General features: G+C 42.3%; 1 protein-coding gene across 1 annotated transcript; it reads right to left on the minus strand.

The window, feature by feature from the left end:
• Positions 1-3,594: 3,594 nt before the first annotated feature.
• On the minus strand, positions 3,595-17,465 carry LOC140688691 (trafficking protein particle complex subunit 9-like). Its single transcript, XM_072948350.1, has 2 exons — positions 17,234-17,465; positions 3,595-4,145 (listed from the first exon to the last, which is right to left on the minus strand). The coding sequence occupies exons 1-2, from the start codon at positions 17,279-17,281 to the stop codon at positions 3,867-3,869; spliced, it is 327 nt and encodes a 108-aa protein (XP_072804451.1). The 5' UTR covers positions 17,282-17,465; the 3' UTR covers positions 3,595-3,866.
• Between the last annotated feature and the right edge of the window lie 1,667 nt (positions 17,466-19,132).

The following is a 19,132-nucleotide window of genomic DNA, read 5'->3' on the forward strand; positions in this document are numbered from 1 at the left end:
ACTAATTACTCTTTCTAAGAACAGATTAGAAATTTAGATTTTTAAAATTACAGTTACCAGAGGAATAAGGACATCTACAAAAGAATAATAAACAGAATATGGTAATCCAATCACAAAGGACAGTCAGATGTGCTTACATATATTCAAGAAATCAAAATATTTAGTTCATTTGTGGTCTTATCATTATTGCTATTAATTTTAGATTTCCCATAAATGAAGTCATGTGGCATTTTTCTTTCTCTTTCAACCCCAGTTCACTTAGAATGATGGTCTTCAGGTCCATCCATGTTGCTGCAAATGGCATCTTTTATGGCTGAGTAGTATTCCATTATATATATGTATCAGCTCCTCTTTATCCAGTCATGTGCTGGTGGACGTTTGTGTTGTTTACATGTTCCTTGTTCTATGTCCCTTCTGGCAACAATTACGGATTTTAAATATTTTCCACTTTAAAATCCTTCCTGAAGGAGATGTGGTAACTGGAATCAAAAACAGTTACAGCACAGGGTGGTGTGTGATGGGCCCTGGGGGCTTGGTAGAAAGGTTGGCAGTAAGGATTTCAGATTCTTATCAAATGATTCCACCTCTTGTAGCCCTGCTGACTGCCTCTCTCACGGCCTGCCCTACAAGTCTGACCAGTCCCTTCTATGAATCCTACTGTATTGTGCACAAATTTGTCCAAATTGTGTCATCCAGCAGGGACCTTAAGTGAGGCACCCAAGCTCCTGTGTTGGTTTCTTTCATCAGCCCTTAAACTTCCTTGGGAGCCAGGACTGTCTCATTGCCCCAAGGATCCCTAATGCCTAGTGAGATGCCTGATACAGCTGGTACTTAACGAGCACATCGGTCAAATGGAAAAACCTGATTAAAGGAAAGGCCCTCATTTTTCAGACATGCCTACCTGAGTACATAGGGTAAAATGACATGTCTTCTTGGATTTGCTGTCAAATACCTCAACAAAGGACAAATAAAAGAATGAAGGTCTGAATAAAGGAAATATGGAAAAGTTTGTGAATTCCTTAATCTGGGTGATGGGCTTACTCTACTATACTTACTGATGTATACTTAAGTTAGTTTATAATTTTACTGTCATTAGCAGAATAGCAAGTATTAATACTTATTAATTGAAATCCTTAGAACTGACCAAACTTACCCCACACAAAATCCTTAATATCCAAGTAGTCTGTCTTACAGAAATCTTTTCCCACAAAGACAGGAAAAAAGGGAAAGGCAGATCCGTGCAGTATTTCCACATTGTCAAAAGACCAAAGGCCGACACAAAAGAAGAGGTTGCAGAAAAGATAAAGAGGCTGAAATCAATGTCCGGAAAACCTAGCTAAGAATCCTAAATAGCCGAACTTAACTAACCTCAGCACTGCCGCATCAAGAATGGAGCAAATAGCACCTAGTGGATTTTATTTTTAATAAATAAATAATGATCCAGTTCCTACCACAGGCAATTATGATAAGACTGAGTATAAGTTCCACCAACAAATAGTGTACAAATCATAATTTCTACTTGATTCAAACTGCTTCTTCTATAAAATTTGAATCTTTTTATTCTTAAGACAGATTTGTGGCATATGACCTAGTGATAAAATTTTCAACTGGCTTGTATTAAAAAAGTTCACCATAGTGAGAGTTTATTACATCAGCTATCCCTTTTTGGGAAACCCATGTGCCTTGTCACTCTCTTTCATAAGATTTTCTGTGGAAAATTCCATCCTTCATTCAGGAAAAGGCTGAACAATACATCTCATGGAAAACCGTCATAAACTGCAACCCAAGAAAATGAAAATGACACTGAGCATCCCGTGAAGCCGGCAGACACACACAGCGCACGGCTGTGTTCCCGCCTAGACTTTCTGTAACCAGCAGGGAAAATTTGCATTTAAAGAACTAAACATAAACACTTTTCAGGACCTGAGCACACAATTTTCATTTCAGGGTTTAATGGGCTTCCATTTAATTCTATGAGCAATGTATAAAACAACAGAACAACAGCTGAGATAGGGTTTAAAGTAACTTTTATGTCTTAGTGAAAATAAAGCCAACTGATAGTTATCATTTTTACTTTATTTGATCTCACTCTCCTACTTTACCTCCCCAACCTCCTCCACAAAATGATGGTGAACATCCCCTCCTGGTTCAGAAGGCGAAGTAGAAAGTACCAATCACATGGAGGTGAGATTTGTTGTTTTGTTTTTCAAAACAAACAAGTTTCATTCATGTGATTTAATAATTAAAATCAGAAACAAAGTCTACTCAATAAATGGCAGCCAACACATGTCGTTATAGCTGCTCATCAGGTTTGGCCCCACGTTACACACTTTTACATGGACATGTGCCTTGTGCTGTCATGGGAAACGGTGAGTGGGGACAGGGCCTCTGCTCTCACAGGGCACACAGCCTGGTGGGGCAGGCGGTGTTCAATCTTTGCCCTTTTCTCTTTAATATACTTACAAATTATGGGAAATGCTATTTAAAAAGAACAAAATGAGTCAATGAAAGTGAAAAATACAAGGACAGTATTTAGGCTGAGGGAAGACAGGGAATCTCTTTGAAGATCTGACACTCCACTGAGACCCAAAGGACAACTCCGGTGCTACAGGTGAAGGGCAGGGACACACTGATAAAGGGCTGACATCCAGAATATACCAAAACTTCTTTAAACTCAACAAGAAGGATGAATAACCTGATTAAAAAATGACCGAAATGCCTGAACACACACCTCATCAAAGAAGAAATCTAGATGCCAAAGAAGTCTATGGAAAGATGCTCCACAGCATCTGTCATCAAGGGGATGCAGACTGAAACAGCGAGGTATCACTGCACACCTGTCAGAACTGCCAAAATGCAGAACACTGACAGCACTGAATGCTGGTGACGATGTGGAGTGATAGGAATTCTCATGCATTGCTGGTGGGAATGTAAAATATCCCAGATACTTTGGAAGACGGTCTGGCAATTTTTTACAAAATTAAACGTACTCCTAACATATGATCCGGCAACTGTGCTCCTTGGTGTTTACTCGACGAAATGGAAACATATGTCCACACACAAATCTGCATACAGATGTCAATAGCAACTTTATTCATAATTACCAGAACTCAGAAGCAAATAAGCTGTCCTTCAGTAGGTGAATGGATAAACTGTGGTCCATGCAGAAAATGGACTATTATTGGGTGCTAAAATGAAATGAGTTATCAAGGCATGGAAAGACACAGAGGAACCTTATATGCATATTACTAAGTGAAAGAAGCCAATCTGGGAAGGTTCTGCAACTGTCTGATTGCAACTGTATGGTGTTCTGGGAAAGGGAATACCACAGAGACTTAAAGATCAGTGGCTGTCAGAGGCTAGAGGGGAAGGAGCAATGAATGAGGTGCAGCACGGAGCATTTTAAGGTCACTAAGACAGACGACTCTGTATGATGATGTGATGGTGGATACATGTCATTGCACATCTGTCCAAACCCACAGAGTGCACACCACCAAGTGTAAATCCGAGTGTCAAGTATGGGCTCTGGGTGATGATGACTTGTCAGTGTAGGTTCAACCATTGTCACAAATGCACGCTCTGGTGCAGGTGTCAATAGTGAGGAGGCTGTGGGGACAAACTACAGTTCATACACCCTATCCAGCCCCAGCCACTGCTGTTAATAAAGCTCTGTGGGTGTGTGGACTGTCCGGCTGCTCTGGCGTCTGAACAGCAGAGCTGAGCAGCTGCACCAGAGATCAGGAGGTTTGCAGACCCTGAAATATTTACTCCCAAGCCCTTGACAGAAAAAGTCTGCTGAGCCCTGTTCTAAACGAATCAAAATTCACCCTGATGAGACAGGACAGCAGGGCCCAAACCAGGCATGGTTAATGAGACTGAAGCAATGTTTTAGTTCCAACACCTTTGCTGAAGTCCTGCAGGTCCAGCGACAGAATGTAGCCAGGAACCGTCTGCAGGAGGAGGCGGGAGCAGGCCTTCCCGCCAGGCTCCGGGATGCCGGGGGCCGCGTGCCGCACGGGGGCCACCCGCTTGAAGAAGGTGGACTTGCAGTGGAAGCCGATCAACTCATAGAGCTCGGAGAGGAGGCTGCACTGCTGAATTCTCTCCTCGGAACGCTGAAGCACAGGGAGAAAAGCAACAAGCTTCTGAAAGAAACATGTCAGTGAAAAAAGACACGTAAAAAGATTTTCCCGTAAAACAGAGACCCGATGACACAGGAAGGAAGAGGAAGGCTGACTCAGTGCCCTGACGGGACCGGATGCAGAAATGCAGGGAAGCAGCGCTGTGCAGAAGCTCCAGACCCACTCCGGGCCCCACCTCTCCGCGTTCCGCCTGTCCTTTTACTAGAAAGGCCCGTATTCCCTGAAATAGCGGAATCTCCTACCTAAACATGGGACACCGAGAAGGGAAAGAGGAACAGGAAGGGAAATTAAAGGAACAACAGTTCATCTAGACCCTAGGGTTTGGGCGGGACTTTCACCAAACACACAACCTCTCAAAGCACAGAGCGCACAGTGAGAAGCTGACAGTGTGACTGCGACTTCTTCTCCTTAAGCACCAGCTACCTGCCAGCACACGCTGCACCCGTTACTGAATCATTACAATCATCTCAGAAACTATTACTACCCGGCTCACAGGCAAGGAAATCTGAAACTCGGGGAGGAATTATTATCATCCTGGACAAAGTCCCACAGACCAGAAGTGTCAGAGCCTCTGGCAGACCATGGACTAAAATGCTCCTCATCACCACGGGCCCTGAGCCTCAGGCTGAGGCCACGTCAGGTCTGCACGGACCCAGAGCACAAGTCTGTGGGACAGGGAATGCTCCCACTCGAAGTGCCAGGCGAAGACCCTCAGGAAGCTATCTAATGAAACCAAATCCCCAAACTCATTTCCAACCCACTGCTCTGTCCGGGAGGACTGCTCAGCCCATCTGTGCTGTCACCTGTGCACAGGCTGAGCAAGGGGCCCAGACAGGGACGTGACGTCCCAGTGGAAGTGGCTCGGAGAACGCTTCTTCACAGGACAGACTCTCCCGGCTTCCAACGCTAACTCTTCGTTCCATTTCCAACTGGAAAGGAAGTTTAGACTTGCTTTCCTCTCCAGAAACAAAGAGAGTGTTAACATCAGCGGGAAACTCAAGACTGAGGAAGAGTCTCCAGGCCATTTGGAAGGATAGGCCGGGGAGAGAACAGAGACAGGGATCAGAAAGACCCGTGTTCCAGTCCAAAGTCTGGACGTCACTCGCTTTGGCAGTTTCCTTTTTAATGCAGGTGATAAAGTCTAATTATGATTGTTGGGAAAACTAAATGAAATAACGTATTCCACTAGCATAGGTGTAAAATCCTCCATGAGTGTTCCAGAAATGGACGTGATCGTGGTTAGTTACTGTCTGCCAAGTCTTGTGTTCTAAGCTCACATCACCCAACCAGAGATGTGCCAGAGAATGCCTTACCAGCCAGCAGCCTTCTCCAACTTGGAAACTCACAGTGTCCGAAGAGCAGGCAGTGGTGGATATTTTGGGGCACTCTGGAGGTAGCACTCCAGTGATGACTTTAAAAAGCTGGGGAGAATTTAGGGGACCATACAGTTCAAATACAGAAAACTCATTCCATGTCTACAAATATTCATCTCTAGCCATGATGATTCAGAGAGGAAATACACATTCAAACGTACATCATTTTCCCACATAAGTGCATCAAAACAATTTGGAAAGAATGTAACTTTCTTCTCTAGATCACACAGTGGGGATTACAAGGTTTGTACTGACAGCCCTACTTGTAAGTCATCTGCAAACGTAACTGGGTCCACTACCAGTCATCATCATTCGAAGAGAAGGATGGAAAAGAGCAAAGCCAAGCTAATACGCTCCAGCCTTTTGTTTGGTTACGATGTCACAGAGAAGACGGATAGCTCAATAAGGAACCACTCTGCCGTGATCACGGAGCCTGGGAGCGGGATGGGCGGCAAGATGTATGATGCACCAGTAGCTGTGCCGCGCTTCTGGGCAGGTACCAAGACTCACCTCGACAAGATATCAAACGTTTATGCCCACGTCCTCATCACCTGACATGTATTAAAGAGAAATGAAAACATATAAAAGGCCAATACCCTTGGTTGGTACACCGTCCAAAGAGCAAAGTCACAGTTTGACAACTGGCCATCACGGTTCCCTGGGATTCATTCTTGGAGAACCTTAAAAGCCTCTCCTCTGTCCTCAAGAAGTGCTGCCTACTTGTCCTATCTTTGGCTCAGGGATACAGCACGTTCACGTGGACCTTAATGCCTGCACAGATTTGACTGTCTTTCTCCAGTTTCACTTGTCCATTCTGAAGAGGCCTGAGTTAAGTCCATCTTCCATAAGATCAACTCCCTCCAGTGAGAACTCAACGAGCCTGCCATTACAAGCCAACTGAACAGGACTGTCCTCAGCTAAAAATATCACCCACCCTTCATTGCTTTCATAATCTCCTCTCCTGGCTAATTGCAACAGACCAACAACACCCTCCACCAAGTTCCCCAACTATGTCAAATAGAAAGTAAGGTCCATAAAAGAGGAGACAACTCCAAAGTCACCTCTGAATTCCTAGCATATAATAATGTCAATAAATAGAACTATGATTATTGCTTCTTTCCTTTAAAACCTTTCTGGTTATTTAAGTGAGACCATGGAAGGGAGGTATTTGGGTCCAGTATCTTGATATAGAAGACTCTGGAGGCCTTTTTCGGAATGGCGGTCCACTGAATCTTCAAAACACAACTTTTCTTTCCGGGAGGAGCTGAGATTTTCTATCAGGAGTTTGTGGTCACTCTCATGCCATAACAGCTTTAAACTAAATCCTTACTTTGTATATGTTATTTTTCCCCTCTTCGAAAAAAATTGACTTTCCTTATTTCCTTGCCTTGAGGAATGTATTTTTTCTTTTATTTCAAATTCACCCTTTTGTAAAGCAGGATTCTCAGGATGTACTTGGCCTTACATAAGAACAGCCATCCAACACCCAGTGTGAGAGGCCTCGGGCTCACCTCCTGCCCTCCTGCCAGGGCAACTGAATCTCAGTTCAGGAGCCAACCTGCACCCCAGGGCTTCTAAGGCACACATATCTCCCAGAATCCCTACTTTCTGGTTTGCTTTGGCTTCTGAGGATTTCCCCTCATTTTCTTGACAATTAGCCTTGCAGCTTGAAAGATGAAGAAGGAAGGTTTTATTTCTTAATATGCATTTTAAGGAACTTATGTAATGAAGGTTTTCACGAGTTTTTAGAACCCTCCATCGCCGAGACAGAAAGCATACTAGATATTTTCTAAATTTAGCTATCATGTGCATCTTTTCTTTGCTTTTGTTTTCTTAACTGCTAACAGACATTTTTTAATTAAAAAATAAATTAAGGCCGCAAATAGGATAGAAAATTGAAGGGGCAAACAATATTAAAGGGCAAAGACAGAAAAATGATAAGTACTCTACAAAGTTAATAGAATACATACACTATGGATCAGATCAGCAATTCTCAGTAACAGCTAATTGAAACCTGACCATGAGGTAAAACGTCTCTCCTGTCAGGAGATGGCCAACAGAAAATAGAATTAAACCAACAAACTAAAATTCTAAGTCTGGCGAGGTATAGAAGTCTACCAGCTAAATGTGTCCTCTTCTGGAAAAGAGGGAGAATCACCAGCTCTTTTCTGTGGAGCCTGAGCCCAGGGAAGGGCGGTGAAGTGAGCTCTGTAAGTTCCCAGTTAGCAAAGTGAGTGATGAATAAAGAGACGTGAGCTTTGATGACAGAGATGATACTACTATTCACTTGTCCTGTCAAGTATGACTTCATACTCAGTGATCAATACTTGGGCGTCCTCAGGGATTGAGATTATAGGAAAATGCACAGCCCGGGCCCAGACCTCCTCTGTGAGCTCGTGACACTGCACTTAGATATCTCAAGGGTACCTCCAACTCCACCTGTAAAGAGCTGACTTCACGGTGCTCCTCCAATAGCCGTCCTGCCCAAGGCCCCTGGTCTGGGGGCAAGATCTCCCTGCCTCTCCCAGCTCAGGCCCATCACTCACAAATGTGACTGGACCCCTCTTTCAGGGCCCAGATATCCTCAGTCACCAAGTCCCACCACCCACAACTGACCTACCATGTACTCACTGGCACTCACTCAGCACTGACTCTGTGCTGCGGACCACACTGCACACTGTGCACACGTTATCTCACTGGATTTCCACAGCAGTTCTGGGAAGTCGGTACATCATTGCTTCAATTGATTAGGTAAATTGTTTCACTTCCTTGAGTGCGTCATCCAAAGTGTCATGGCTACTGAGCCACAAACTTGGGACTGAAAATCACTTGAAAACTGAACACTGCTACACCTCACAGCCACCGTACTCTGACTCATCACATCATCTCCTGCCGAGCCTTCTAAATGTTTCTAAGCATTCTACAAGACAAAGTGAACTACGAGAGCATCCCACTCCCCTACATAAAATCTGTCAATGACGGTCCACTGCCTTTAGGAGAATGCCCCACTGGGCCTGAGCACAGCCCAACGGCCCGGCATCTGCGTTCCCTGCTCAGCCACGCCACCTCACCCACCACGTAGTTCTACATGTGCCGTGTGCAGACAGGGATGCTGATTCCGTTCAACCCGGGGCTCGTCTCACTCAAACAATGATCACCCTCTTCAGTGGTCACCCTCTTCAATGCTGACTCTCAGAAAAATGTTTTCTCAGGATGAATCAATATCTTTTTCTTTACAACTTTCCATCATTGATAATGGGCTCCCCACAAAAGAGAGAAGACTTAATCCTCAGTCTCCTTATCTGTAAAGTGTGAATAACAAGGAACTATGAGAGGTTTTAAGAGAAATAATTTTCATGTGAGGCTGCGGGACAATTCCCAACATACAGTAAGCACTCAATATGTGCTTTATTAATATTAATAAAAATAGATTCCATTCTAGCAACCTTCAATCACTGCTTTATGGCTTTGTCCATAAGACCACCAACAAACTGTTGGGCGAACCGCTTTGAGCAGATCAGCATAAGCGTACTGGGAGAGGTAAACGCTGACTCCATTTACAGCTGCAGCCAACCAGCACTACGGGGTGGGGGCAGTTTGCTCAAACTCTTACATGTTGCTTGAGCATTTAGTTGTAGCTATTGAATAAAGACAGGTATTATTTAGTCAAAGCTACTGAAACATAAATCTTCAAAGATTGATGCAAATTAGGTTTCAAGTACAACACACACACTAGAAATTATTTGAAAATTTTACTCTTAGATCCTCTGCACATCAAAAGGGCATGTTCTTAATGTATTTGACTAAATACACTGAAAGGATTATTTAAAAGAAATTAAGATGAACCATCCTGAATAACCTCAGTATCATCTGCACAAAGCCCCACCCAAGGGTCTCATTTCTCATGTCCACATAGGTGTTCAGGCAGCTTAACCTAGGTCTTGGTTTCTTATAACACAGGGATGGGAAGAATTGTGGATAGATTTATGTAGCAAATACAAACCTAGGGTATTTGCTGTGAAGGAATCCTAGAAATAAATAAATTGATATATAGTCCCACCCTTAGGAAGCTCAGCCTTTCCATTTACAACAGCATTAAAAATAAAATGAGAGATACGTTTAACAAAATTTTACAAGATTTATACATTGAAAATTTTGAAGTATCACCAAAAAATATTTAAAAGATCTACATATATGGAAGGCATCCCATGTTCATGGAATGGTAGATAATATTGTCAAAAATGTTAAGACTCCTCAAAGTGATCTACAAATTTAATGGAATCTCTATCAAAATTCCAGCTGACTTCTTTCTAAAAATTGAAAAATTGTTCCCAAAATTCATATGGAAATGCAAGGCGCCCAGGTCAGCCAAAACTATCTTGAAAAAGAAGAGCAAAGTTGGAGGACTCATTCAAAGGTTACTACAAATCTATAGTACTCAAGTCATTATGGTACTGGCATAAGTTTGGATGCATAAATCAATGAGACTCAATAAAAAATCCAGAGGGAAAACTTACATTTACAGTCAGTTTTCCACAAATTTGCCAACAACACTCCATTGAAAGAATAGTCTATTCAACAAATGGTGCAGATACACCTGGGTATCTGCAGGCAAAAGAATGAATCTGGAATCTGGACCCCTGTATTTTATATAACAAATAAATATTAATTCAAAATGGATCACAGACAGAAACGTAAAAACTAAATGTATAAATTTTCTAAAAGAAGACATAGTATAAATCTTTGTGGTCGTAGTATAGTCTATGGCTTCCTGGATACAATACCAAGGGCACAAGTAATTAAAAAAAAAAAGCAGATAAAATTGACTTCATCAAAATTAAAACCATTTGTTACAAAGGACATAATCAAGAAAGTGAAATGAAAGAGGAAGGGGGTAGCTCAAGTGATAGAGTGCGTTCTAGACAAAAATAAGAACAAAGAATAAATCTAATTACCTCCCCTATAAAGAAATTGTTTTAATGTTTAAAAAAATTACAGTGAAACGACAGTCTGCAGAATAGGAGAAAAATTTTGCAAAGCATATATCTAATAATAGGCTAGTATCCGGGATATAAAACAAATGCTTACAACTGAGCAATACAAAGAAAATCGACCCAATTTTTAAATTTGCCAAGGATTTAAATAGATACACAATTGGCCAATAAGCATATGAAAAGATGCTCAGCATCAATAGCGAAATCTAAATCAAAATGAGATCTCATTTTACACTCACTAGGATGGTTATAATCAAACCTTGGACAATAACAAGTGTCGGTCAGGAGGCAGAGAAATGGGAACCCTCAATACACAGTCGTTGGAAAGCGGCAATGGTGCAGCTTCTTTGGAAAAGCCTGGTGTTTCCTCAAAAGATTAGAGTCATATGGCTCAGCAATTCCACTCCTACATATAGAGTCATCACTCAGGATCCTCGGGGGGTTGGTTTCAGGAACATCCCACCCTGGATACCACAATCCAAGGATGTTCGAGTCCCTTTACAATCAGCCATCTGGATCCATGAAGAGGAAACTACAGATGTGGCAGGCCAACTGTACAGCCAACAGAATGAAAACATATTCTTGCAAAATCTTTCACATCAATATTCATAGCAGTATCATTCAGAGTAGCCAAAAGTTACTAACAATATCCATCCATCAATGAATGGATAAACAAAATTATCAAGAATAGGCCAACAAACATTTGGTCATTGAATCTTTGACAGAGGTGAGAACATACAATGGAGTAAAGGCAGCCTCTTCAGCAAATGGTGTAGGGAAAACTGAACAGCTGCATGTAAATCAATGTAGTTAGACTACTCCCTCACTGTATACACAAAAATGAATTCAAAATGGATAAAGACTTAAACATGTAGACAAGACACTATAAACCTCTTAGAAGAAAACATAGACAAAACATCTGACATATATCTCAGCAATGTTTTCCTAGAGCAGTCTACTCAAGCAATAGAAATACAAGCAAAAATATACAAGTGGGATATAATTAAACATACAAGCTTTTGCACAGCTAAGGAAACAGTAAGCAAAACTAAAAGACAACCTATGGAATGGGAGAAAATAGTTGCAATAAATGAAACTGACAAGGGCTTAATTTCCAGAATATGTAAATAGCTTTTATACTTAATAAGAAAGAAAAACAAACAATTCAATTCAAAAATGGGCAGAAGTCCTGAAGAAACATTTCTCCAATGAGACATACATATGGCCAATAGGCACATGAAAAAATGTTCAATATCATTATCAGCGAAATGCAAAACAAAAGTTCAATCAAGTACCAACTCTCACCAGTCAGAATAGCCATCATTCCGAAGTTCACAGACAATAAATACTGGAGAGGCTGCGGAGAATTGGGAACCCTCCTACACTGTGGTGGGAATGCAGTTTGGTGGAGCCATTGTGGAAAACTGTATAGAGGTTCCTCAAAAGACAAAAAATTGACCTCCCATATAACCCAGCAATCCCACTCCTGGGCATATATCCAGAAGGAACCGTAATTCAAAAAGACACCTTCACCCCAATGTTCACAGCAGCACTGTTTACAATAGCAAGACATGGAAACAACCTAAATGTCCAGTGACAGATGACTGGATAAAGAGGTTGCAGTATATTTGTCCAATAGACTACTATTCACCCATAAAATAATAATAAAATAATGCCATTTGCAGCAACAAGAATGGACCTAGAGAATGTCATTCTAAGTGAAGTAAGCCAGAAAGAGAAAGAAAATTACAATATGAGATCGCTCACATGTGGAATCTAAAACAAAACAAAACAAAACAAAACAAAAAAACCAAAGAAACAATAAGATAAACTTATCTACAGGACAGAAACAGACACAGAGACACAGGAACCAAACTATGGTTACCAGAGGGGAGAGGGTGTGGGAAGGAATAAATTGGGAGTTCAAGATATGTAGATACTGAGTATGTATAGAATAAACAGCAAGATTACACTGTATAGCACAGGAGAATATATTTAATATCTTGTAGTAACTTATGTTCAAAAAGAATATGAAAATGAATACACGAATATTCCTATTTAACTGAAGTGTTATGCTGTACAGAAGAAACTGACACAACATTATAAACTGGCTAGACTTCAATGAAAACATTTTTAAATAGACCAAAAACAAAAAAAAAGAAAAAGGATATTATCAAACACAAAGAATAAAGTACTGATTCAGGCTGCAATATGGATGAACCTTGAAACTCTACTAAAATAAGCCAGACACAAAATACCAAATAGTGCCCTTTAAGGTGAACAGTATCTAAGCGTTTATTGTACTACTCCTGTAAATTTTCCATAGGCTTGGATTCTATCAATATCAAAATAAAATGTATTATTCATTAAAAACATAAAACACTTCCTCACAGGAGGGCTTTAATTGTTAAATGCAGAAATGCATGTAAAGCTTTGGAACAACAATTTGCACATCCACAGACAGTCAGTATTGTCACTGCCACTCAGAGGGTGGTGCCAGCGCTGATGAGAGCTGCCTCCACTCGCTCCCCTGCAGACAGAAGTGAGGGCCTGAGCTCTGACAGGCAGGGTTTGCGTGAACCTGGGTCAGACACAGCCACGCCCCAGACTCTGCGTTACCCAAATTTCTTATACAAACTGCAACATGAAATGTAAACACGCTAGAGGGATGTATCATACAACCCAGGGAATACAGCCAATGTTTTTCAGTAACTGTAAATGGAGCATCTATTGTACAGCTGAAACATATATCATATATTAAATCAGCTATATAATTATAAATAATTAAAAACTATTTTAAAAATTTTATCACTGTAATAGCCAATTCGGGTTTTAAATAACTACTAAACAGCTTAGAATGAATAAAACCATTTAAGTGTGCTATTTGTTTACATATTTATTTACTTAGAGCCTCCTGCTAAAAGAGAAATTAATCAAATATTTTCAACACAGCTTAACAACCGTAACAACAAAAAGGCAAAACTGAGTGAAGAGAAAATGGAGATTCAATGCTTTAATGATACCAGGGGGAGATAAAGTCATAAAAATGGATTCCATGAAGTCAGGGCAAGTGTTATAGGCCGACTAGAAATTCAGCTGTAAGATTCTTGGCAGCTAAAGAAAAAAGAAAATGATGATGGGGCTGGTGGTAGAGCATGTGCTCAGCGTGCACGGGGTCCTGGGTTTAAGCCCCAGGGCCTCCACTAACAGATAAATACACCTAATTACCTACCACCCCAAAAGAGCCCCAAAGAAAAGAAAGAGAAATTCTTTTCCAAAAAACCTTGATATTAAATTTGGATTAAATACTTAAAGAAGAAAAATAGGAAAGATAAGTGACACAGTGAAGGAAAAGCCCAGCTGGGCTAACAAGCTAAGTCACATATCCAAGTGTGATAAGTGTCGGTTTACTGATCTAAGTTTTGCTGGGCTAACTCGTAAATCCAAGGTCAACAATTGTCAGTAACGTGATCTGTTCCAAATTGATAAGCTTCAGTGCACTGATTCCTTGCTTTTTCTTGTTTGAGCCTTATTGGCTAATAGCCCCATACTTGTAATTAAGCCTATAAAACCTCATGTGCAGGTCTTGGAGGTGCTCAGACCGTCAGAACAGAAGCCACTCTGAGCCCGCTGGCGTTGTAAATCTCAGTACTCCAACCCTCCGAGTGGTGCTTGTGTCTTGGCTGGTCTGTTTTTTCCGCAACAACACAAGCGATAATGCCCGTGACATAAATCTGCGGTGGCTGCTGGCAGGTCCCCATGTCTCACGTGGGAAAATCTGAAACATCCTTCTCACCACTCAGAGTCATCATAAGCCAACCCCACACCTCCAACTGTTAAATGCAGGAGAACAGGCAGGGCCCGGACTTTGCTCTCTCTGTGTCATCACAGTGAGACAGGATGGAAGGGGGCAGAGAACAGCCATTCAAGGAAGGCCACAGCAATTAACAACAAAATGGTGAAGGATTCAACCCCCAATAGGCCTTGAGGCTCAGGATGAAGAGATTTAACTTCTAGCAGAGCTTGAGCTTCATTAAACACCCATTGTAATAGTAACATTGTGAATAACCCGGCCCCAGGCACCAGGGCAATTGCAAGGCTAGCCACAAAAGGTCACAGGGTGGGAAATGGCTTACTCCCTGGGAATCCCGGCCCCTTGCCCTAAGGCTGGTCCTTCTACTTATTAGCATATGAAGCCACCAAGCCCAAGAAAATGAGCAACAGAGCGCCACCTCGCGGGCACCCATCTCTCTCCCTCTTCGGAGAAGGCCCACACTCAGTCTGTGGAGTGTGTACACACTTTTAATCTGAGCATCAAACGTCGTGACATTTCTCTTGCATTTCAATGTATCTCTCTGAATAAATCTACCTTTACTCAACACTGGCTTGCTCTTGAATACTTAACTGCATGAAGCCAAGGAACAAAATCTGGTTGGGCACTTCCCAGGGGCTCAATCAAAGCCTGGGACACAGCCCTTCCCATGCCCTACTTTTTTTTCTTGTATCAAAAGGACTGGGTTGTGAAGGGAGCTCTCAGGCCCCAGCTAAGGGACAGAAGCAGCCAACAGGGCTCCAATTGGCGGGCAGCCTCTCCCTTAGCAGGGGACTTGGGGGTCGGTCCGGTTCTCTGTGTTTGTTGTGATGACACCCCAGCCAGAGAGCGTTCTCCTAGCCTGTCCTCACAAAACCCTTCTCTCCAAAATACAAGCATATCATGTCACAATCCTCAACCAGGAAATGTTCAACCCACTTTTTCCCTCCCCAGTAAAGTACCCAACTGTTCTCCCTCCCATCCCACCACTTCTTTCTTTGTGAGAATTCTGCACTCTCCACACACCATCCTGAACGCAGGTGCCTTGCTAGCTGGACCCGAGATGCTTCATTCTCACACACCCTGTGTCCTTTCACTTTCCCCTTTGTACCTTAAAAAAGCCTTTCCTGAGTCACCCACTCCTCTGATTTGACTTTCACAAAGTACTGAGGTTGCAGTCACTTTGTAAATACCTCCCAGGTTTTGGCTGGGTTTCCTTCCCAAGATCTTCATTAAGGAGCTGCATGAAGAAGTTTAAAGAGGCTAGTCTTACATCTGAGCGGAGGAGCCTGCATAAAATTAAAATGGCTTTGAAGAGAGAGTTAACCAGGAACAGAGAGGTCGCAGGTCGTTGTCAACAGTGTCATGAGGCAAAATGTTCTTCAAACGGTCAAAGTGGTTTCTGAACGCGGAGTTGGCAGGGAGGAGATGCCAGGAAGTGAGTGGGGTGAGGGACACAGGGTACGCTCCCCCAGCTGGGGAAGAATTGGATTTTTTTCTAGCTTTCAAAACAATTTCTTACTACCTTTTTCTCTTATTGTGACATAGCATTTTCTACGAATTAAGAAAATCAATGTCAGTCATTTGGGCTTCTTGGGTGAAGTTACACGATGCCATTCACATGGCTGGGATATGACAGCCACACCAGTCTAGGTGGAAAGACCAGTGGGGTATTTCCAAGGAAATCACGGGCATGCAGCAAACTTCCCATTTTCAATTACCTCATCTCAAAAGTGGGGCCAATAAAACTACCAAGCAAAGTGCGTGATGATTATGGCCGACATCTGTTTACTAGGTAAGTGCCCGTGACAGCTGCCGCTTAATGGGGAGTGAGTAAGATTAACAAGGCCCTGTCTATCTGGCCACAAACGCCCTGCCTTCCTGCCTTGGTGCAGCAGCAGAGCTTGTTTAGCTGAGATGAGCGCCCCCAGAGCAGCCCCGACGGGAAAACCCCCAGCTCTGCACGGCGAGGCCTGTTCCTTTCCTTCTCAGAGTTGATCACAGTTTGCAGTCGTCTGTTTTTATGTATATCCCTTTTCTAACTGCCTCTCCTCCGGAGTTTTTGCTCAAACAGCGCAGGGCAAGGTGTTTCTTGCGACCTGCCGGATATTCTGGGCTGGGAGACAGCTGAACCCACATCTGGCTCTGGTGCTGAACGGAGAGGGCAGAAGGCCCAGGGAGCCATGCTGAACTGAGGACCCTGCACCCAAAATTATGGTCTGACTTTGGACAAATAGTACAGTGTTTTTACCCTGAGATTCCTCATCAGTCCATGAAAATAACTGCCCATGGCACGTAGAGTTTCAAGGATTAAAGGAAATCAACAAATTCACAACCTAGCCAAGGGGCTGCCAGTGCGTCCTCAAAAGACAAATGCTGCCTTTACGGCTCTGACACACGCCAAGCGTGGCGGCCGCACACAGTAAACACTGCTAAGTGCCAGTGTGTTAAGTGCTTCATGTGTGCTATAATACTCTTTAGAATTTACAACAATCCCAGGAAGAAACGAATATTATCACGCCCATTTCACACATTCACCAACAGGTTAAGAGAGGTTACATTCTAGTCCAAGGCCCTATGTTGATGAAATGGCGATTTAAACCGGAATCTGGGCCCAGGCCTTGGCTCCAACTCTCTCCCATCCACCTGACCACTTGCCTATGAAATCCACCTGTCCAATACACAAGTTTGCAGCCGGCCAGCTCTTAAATGCAATGTGTGCCAACGTTTCTCAATGTTGGTTAATTACCATAAACTGTTCTCAGAAACCACTACAGAAAAGAAAGGTGGACTTAAGGAATTCTGCCTTGCGTTCTCCTGTAATGTGCAGAAACCCTTCCCTACACCACTAAATCCTTTTGTATGCTTCCTCCATGTTTATGTTTGCACACGGCTTACTAAAGTAGAAGGTACCTGCAGTAATTCCATCTCGGTTGCTTTCCAAGTTTGCAGATTATCCATAATCAGCCTGTGAACGAAAATACCACAATGTGAATGAAAATACTGCAACCATGTCAGTAAACAAAGAATGCTGAAACCAACTCATTAGCGGCTGCCACCACCCCCAACGAGGACAGGCCTGCAGCCCAACCTCTCAGCCACTCACAATGGTGCCCTCTGGGCAGACTCAGAATAAGAAAGGACAGGATACTTGCCCTAGATAGCTAGGTGCTCGTCTAAAGTATGAATTCAGTGAGTCCAAAATATTTGCTTCCTCCCATACATAGAAAAGCACTAAAGTCCTGAACTTGAGATACCTGTCTTTCTTTAGATAACAAGCAATATTTTATTGTTCCAACAACCTGGTCTTTGTTGTAAAGCCCCTATATATACTAGCTCCTCTGCAACCCATTTGGAGTAGTCCCTCAGAGAGATCTGACAGGCTGTCATCCCGTCTCGAGTCCTCCCACCAAATAAAACATAACTCTTAACTTTTAGGCTGCACATGTATTTCAGTCAACAGTTTTGGACACCATGAAGGGACCCACGGCAGACTTCTCTCCACCTGGACTCTCCGAGTAACTGAAGCCTTGGTACCAGCAGTGGCCCTTTGTGCCCATCAGCCTCCTCGGGGAGTCCAGATGAATTTGGGTGAGTCTCTCCTGTTTCTCAGATCTCACATACTGGCTGATGATCCTGAGTTTCATCTGGCGGTGTATCCAGGTACATGGCCCTCCAGCTGAAAGAAACTGGGGTGAATTACCCACCCAGTGGAGACATACTGGGTGGGCCCTGGTTGTACAATAACGGGAAAAACCCACCTTGAGGAGACGTCCAAAGTGGGGTTGGTGGAAACATATGAGGAAAATACTCACCAAGTGGAGACATCCCGAGTGGGTCCAAGTTGAAAGACACTGGGTTCAGGACTGAGTGGTCAGGTAAGAGCCTGGTCTAATGTTTTCCTCAATTTGGTTACATCCGTTGAATTTTTCAGGATAAAAGTAAAACTCTTATGAGGAACATTTCAACTCCAAAAATGAGGCCCTCCTCCTCGCTGGTAACAGCTTTCTCGGGTGACAGAGAACCTTGCAGGAGTGGTATATGCAAAGACTTCATGCCATTAGAGTTGTCCCTGTGGGAAATCTTACTAGCAAATTTATTCTGAGAACCCGACCTTGCAATGGGGAATAGAAAATTAAAAAAAAAAAAAGAAAAACAGAAAAGTAATTAAAAGAAATGACAGATTGCCAGCCTCCAACTGTTACCCCAGCCAGGTTTATATACGTACAAAACTTACAACATTAATTGGGAATTAGAAAAAATAAAAACTCACTCTGAATGTACCTAACCAGGCCCGATAAAAACATTTTTCGCAATTCTGAACTTATAAAAACAAAATCCCCTTTAGGGGGAACTTGGATTTCTCTTCCTGTGTCCTTGAAATGTAAATGTTGTATCTTTCTCTGGGTGTTTTAAGTGTGTGTATGTATGTGTATATATGTGTACTTTTTTTTTTAAAGGAAACCTTGGACTCTGCCATACAAAACGTAGAAGTATTTTGTACATATGGTGGCCACGCAAATAAATTGGATTCTAAGCAATTCTTTGTACCAATATTCAGATATTTTACCATCTTAAACTTTGTTGCATCAGCCTGGACCACAAAGGCCTTTAGCTTTTGGAGAGTAAACCTTTGAAATTTATTTAGACAACACCCCACTCTCATGTGGAAGGGCCTCTTCAACTGATTTTAAAACAATCACTACATATATATATTCTATATATATAGAAAAATATATATATATATAAAAATATTTATATATATATTATATATATATATATAAATTGATGGCCATATGATGGATCTTTTAA

This window comes from Vicugna pacos, chromosome 2, assembly GCF_048564905.1.
Source record: "Vicugna pacos chromosome 2, VicPac4, whole genome shotgun sequence".
Lineage (NCBI taxonomy): Eukaryota > Metazoa > Chordata > Mammalia > Artiodactyla > Camelidae > Vicugna > Vicugna pacos.

Excerpts from the sequence above, each read along its gene's own strand:
- LOC140688691 (XM_072948350.1), bottom strand. The coding sequence starts at position 17,281 with ATGGATAATCTGCAAACTTGGAAAGCAACCGAGATGGAATTACTGCAG. Across the intron at positions 4,146-17,233 it reads CCGAGATGGAATTACTGCAG|AAGCTTGTTGCTTTTCTCCC; the intron begins GTACCTTCTACT and ends TGTTTCTTTCAG.